Source organism: Lactuca serriola, chromosome 5, assembly GCF_051521515.1.
Source record: "Lactuca serriola cultivar US96UC23 chromosome 5, Lser_US96UC23_V15, whole genome shotgun sequence".
Lineage (NCBI taxonomy): Eukaryota > Viridiplantae > Streptophyta > Magnoliopsida > Asterales > Asteraceae > Lactuca > Lactuca serriola.
In genome coordinates this window covers 318,304,548-318,309,236 of record NC_136412.1, presented here as the reverse complement: position 1 = coordinate 318,309,236, position 4,689 = coordinate 318,304,548, and the positions used below count along the sequence as shown (strand labels likewise).

General features: G+C 36.4%; 1 protein-coding gene across 1 annotated transcript; it reads left to right on the top strand.

Annotated features, from left to right (window-relative positions):
- The first annotated feature begins 890 nt into the window (after positions 1 to 890).
- On the top strand, positions 891 to 4,097 carry LOC145055041 (receptor-like protein kinase HERK 1). The gene has a single exon (XM_079003323.1). It carries the CDS (start codon positions 1,414 to 1,416, stop codon positions 3,916 to 3,918), a length of 2,505 nt encoding a protein of 834 aa, XP_078859449.1. The 5' UTR covers positions 891 to 1,413; the 3' UTR covers positions 3,919 to 4,097.
- Positions 4,098 to 4,689: the final 592 nt, after the last annotated feature.

Here is a 4,689-nt window from a genome sequence, read left to right as displayed (position 1 = left end):
TGTATCTATTAATTGTTTATATTAAAAAGAATTATCTACTGAACAATTTGAACTTCATATACATTAAGCAAGTGGATGTAATAATGAATCTATTATAATAGGTTTTCTCTTTGTCACTTGTTGCATTTTCATTTAATTTTTCAAATGTGATTTTATAGTTATTTTGAATTAATTTTTTTTCTACTATTTTATAAGTTTTTTTTTATTTTTTAAATTTCATATAATATTTTATTGTAATAATTGTAATAAATATACTATTTAAATGGATATCAATGTCATTAATGAACTTATTTTTTAATTTTATAATTCTCAAAATTAAAGCTCATTTGTTTTTTTTGTTTATTTATTTAAATTTAAAAGATAAAAATTATTTCTATCATAATAATTCATTATTATTTTTTATTTTTTATAAATTTAAAGTTCTTAAATAGTAAAACATTTATATATATATATATATATATATATATATATATATATATATATATATATATATATATATATATATATATAAATTAACCTATGTAATACATAAGTCTCAAAATTAGATGTATTTTTTTAACGATAAAACTAATAATTTTTTTAATCGATCTATATTTCTATGTTTGATATGGACTTGAACCCATTATTTAAAAAAAGCCACTATATATAAAATTAAAATAAAAAAAAGATGGACAACCCTAATCAATGCGGAAACAAACGAACGCTAGAATATGAATGGGGACAAAAGGCCAAACTTTATAGCGAATAACAGCTTTCGTGGACCTTATTTGAATTAAGAAAAGTGTAAGGGACCTATATAGAGCAGTTAGAAAGTTAAAGGTGACTAAGTAAAACATTTCCTTTGGTCTAATTCCGCCATTGCAGGCTTCTACCGAGGTTGTCTATTTTATCTTTTTTCTTCTCCGATTCTCTTTACACTCGTCTTCATCCACTACTCACCACCAACAAGAACAATCTCCATCATCCTTTTGAAAAAAAAGGAAAAAAACAAAACTTTCTTACCATTTCCCTTTGACCCCAAATTTCATCCTATCAATACACAGCTGATTTTTCATATTATTTTATTAATCGTTTTCGTTAACCCGAACGAATCTATCAATCTGTCACCATCTGATGCTTGCCGTCCTGTTCATACCGGCCTGGCTGGCTCCTCGCTAGATTTATGCTTTGATTAATCCCAATATCTTCTCTGTTCTCCACAGCGCATCAGTTAACATCTGGTTAATTCGTCAAATCTGCTGTTCTTGATCTGTCAGGTGTTTCATTTTCTTTCAATCTTATATGGGTATTGGATAGTAGATCTCTTAATTGCTACTGATCTGGGTTCAAGAACCCTAGATTTCTAATTTATCGAAGCAAACCCCTTTTGTTTTATCGATTATTGTGAAAACCCCCATCTGAAATCGAATTATTATGATGGGTTTTGTGGGGTTGAAGCTACTGTTTATCGGGGTTGTGTTCTTGTTGTGTTTATCTTCTTGTTATTCTCAGTTTAATCCGGCGGATAAGTATTCGATTGATTGTGGATCTCCGAGCAACACCACCATCGGCAATCGGGTGTTTTTATCTGATAGCTTGGCTTCGAGTTTTCTTTCAACCCCACAAAATGTTTTGGTTGATACTTCTGCAAATTCAATTCCTTCATCTGAATACTCTCCGCTGTATAAAACAGCAAGAATCTTTACACAAACATCTACATACACTTTTCGAATCACTCAAAGCGGTCGTCACTGGATCCGTCTTTATTTCTTCCCATTCTCCGCCAGTAATTACAATCTAACCACCGCAGTTTTCTCCGTTTCAACTCCAGATCACTCTCTGTTGAGCGATTTCAAAGCCGAAAGTGTTCAGACCAAAGAATATTCAGTAAATGTCACCTCCGGCGACCTTGAAATCACCTTTACACCTACCGGGAGTTCATTTGCTTTCTTGAATGGTTTAGAAGTTGTTTCGGTTCCAGATCCGTTGATCCCCGATGATGCAATGTCCGTCAACCCTCCGACAAACTTCAAAGGGATGTTGAATAAGGCGCTGGAGACGCTTGCTAGGGTGAACATGGGTGGTCCGGTGGTCACATCCAGGAATGATTCATTGTGGAGATCTTGGGTTACTGATCTGAGCTATTCAAAGAACCGGAATTTTGAATCGAATGTTTCAAATCCCACCGCTGTTAGATACCCACCCGACGGCGCTACTCAAGACGATGCTCCGGTCAGCGTCTATGGAACCGCCGCAACGATGGCATCTGAAAACGACCCAAAAGCCAATTTCAACGTCACCTGGGAGTTCCCGGTGGATCGTGGATTCCAGTATCTCGTCCGCCTCCATTTTTGCGATATCGTAAGTACTTCTGCCAATACACTCTACTTCAACGTCTACATCGACGACTCCAACGTTCTACCCGATTACGATCTCTCCACCAAGTTCGGCGGAAGCTTAGCCATGGCGTCTTACTCCGATTTCGTAACCCAATCGCTTAATAAAAACCAAATTCGCATCAGCATCGGTCCTTCCTCCATCAAAGACGTTAACCCCAACGCTATACTGAACGGCGTCGAGATTATGAAGTTGAGTAATTCCGACGGTAGTCTTTCCGGTGGAAACATCCCGTCCTCCAATTCTAGCTCTAAAAAGAGCATCGGTCTGATCATCGGTGTAGTCGTCGGAGTTCTTGTAGCAATTTTAGCAGGTGTCATTTTCTTCTGTGTTTACAAAAAACGAAAACAAGAACAACTCAACCAATCAAAGATCTGGATTCCATTATCAACCAACGGGATTTCCCAAACAATGGGCAGCAAATACTCCAATGGAACAACCATTAGTGCTGGCTCAAACTTCAATTACAGGTGTCCATTCGCAGCAATTCAAGAAGCCACCAACAATTTTGACGAAAGCTGGGTGATCGGAATCGGTGGATTTGGTAAAGTCTACAAAGGTGTTTTAAGCGATGGAACAAAAGTAGCTGTGAAAAGAGGAAACCCAAAATCCCAACAAGGTTTAGCCGAATTCCAAACAGAAATCGAAATGCTTTCACAATTCAGACATCGCCATTTAGTTTCCCTAATTGGATACTGTGATGAAAAATCCGAAATGATTCTTATATATGAATACATGGAAAACGGGACTTTAAAAAGTCATCTATACGGGTCGGGTTTTCCAAGCATGAGCTGGAAGCAACGTCTTGAAATCTGCATCGGGGCGGCCCGCGGGTTACATTATTTACATACGGGTTATTCAAAGGCGGTGATCCACCGTGATGTGAAGTCAGCCAATATTTTGTTAGATGAAAATCTAATGGCGAAAGTGGCCGATTTCGGGCTCTCGAAAACGGGGCCTGAAATCGACCAGACCCATGTAAGTACTGCGGTCAAAGGTAGTTTTGGTTACCTTGACCCGGAGTACTTTAGGCGTCAACAGTTGACTGAAAAGTCAGATGTTTACTCGTTTGGAGTTGTTCTATTTGAGGTGTTGTGTGCTCGACCCGTGATCGACCCGTCTTTGCCCCGTGAGATGGTGAATTTGGCTGAATGGGCGATGAAATGGCAGAAGAAAGGGCAGCTTGAACAGATAATTGATGTGACTTTGAAGGGGAAGATTCGGGCGGATTCTTTGAGGAAATTTGGTGAAACCGCTGAGAAATGTTTGTCTGATTTTGGGGTTGATAGGCCTTCGATGGGTGATGTTTTGTGGAATCTTGAATATGTGCTTCAACTTCAAGAAGCTGTTCTTCAGAATGATCCGGATGAGAATAGTACGAATGTGATCGGAGAGTTGTCGCCGGTGATTCATGACTTTAATCGTGGCGGTGATGGTGGTGGTGATGGGGCGGCTCAGTTTGAGATGTCGAGCGGAGATGATATTTCTGGTGTGTCGATGAGTAAGGTTTTCTCACAGTTGGTGAAATCGGAGGGGAGATGAAGGGTGGGGGTTACTTTACTCATCATGAGCATGAGGCTAATCGATTATTTGTTTTATTTGATATAGAGTTTGAAAAAAAGGACTTGGTGTTTTATATGTAGTTACTTGGGTAATTTTGTGGTTTGTTAAATGATGTAATGAGTAACTTATTTGATTATTTGATCTGTTTTATGCCTCGATTTGTGTGTTTCAATTGGTGAAAATGTTTTGTTTTTGGTCTTTATGGTATACAACTATGAACTAACTGCCTGCTGACCATAAGGTTACTAGGAGTAAGCTTTAGGCCTTATTAAATGGACATGGTTAATTCTATGTTACTCGTTTAGGAGGATACCTAATTCCTTAAGTACCAACCAGCCCATAACCTAGGGTCTTCCTAGATTTTCGTCCAACCTTTTTTAAGAAGGTGCTAGAGTCTATTTCCTCGACTATTAATAAATTGTCAAACAGTTCTGAACTTTTGATTAATCTAAAAATTAATTTTAATTAATTTCTGATTAACTCTTAATTAAATAATATGATTTATAATTAATCTATTATTTTCATAATACATTAATAAATCAATTATTTTAATTTATTATTCAAATAATATATTCAACCTTTTTTTAAAGTCATTCTGTCTAGTTGCTAGTTACGAAGGCAACCCAAAAAACTGTTACTATCAATTCAAGTATATATATATATATATATATATATATATATATATATATATATATATATATATATATATATATATATATATATAGCCGGTCCAAGCAAATTTGAGGCCAT

Excerpts from the sequence above, each read along its gene's own strand:
- LOC145055041 (XM_079003323.1), top strand. The coding sequence starts at position 1,414 with ATGATGGGTTTTGTGGGGTTGAAGCTACTGTTTATCGGGGTTGTGTTC.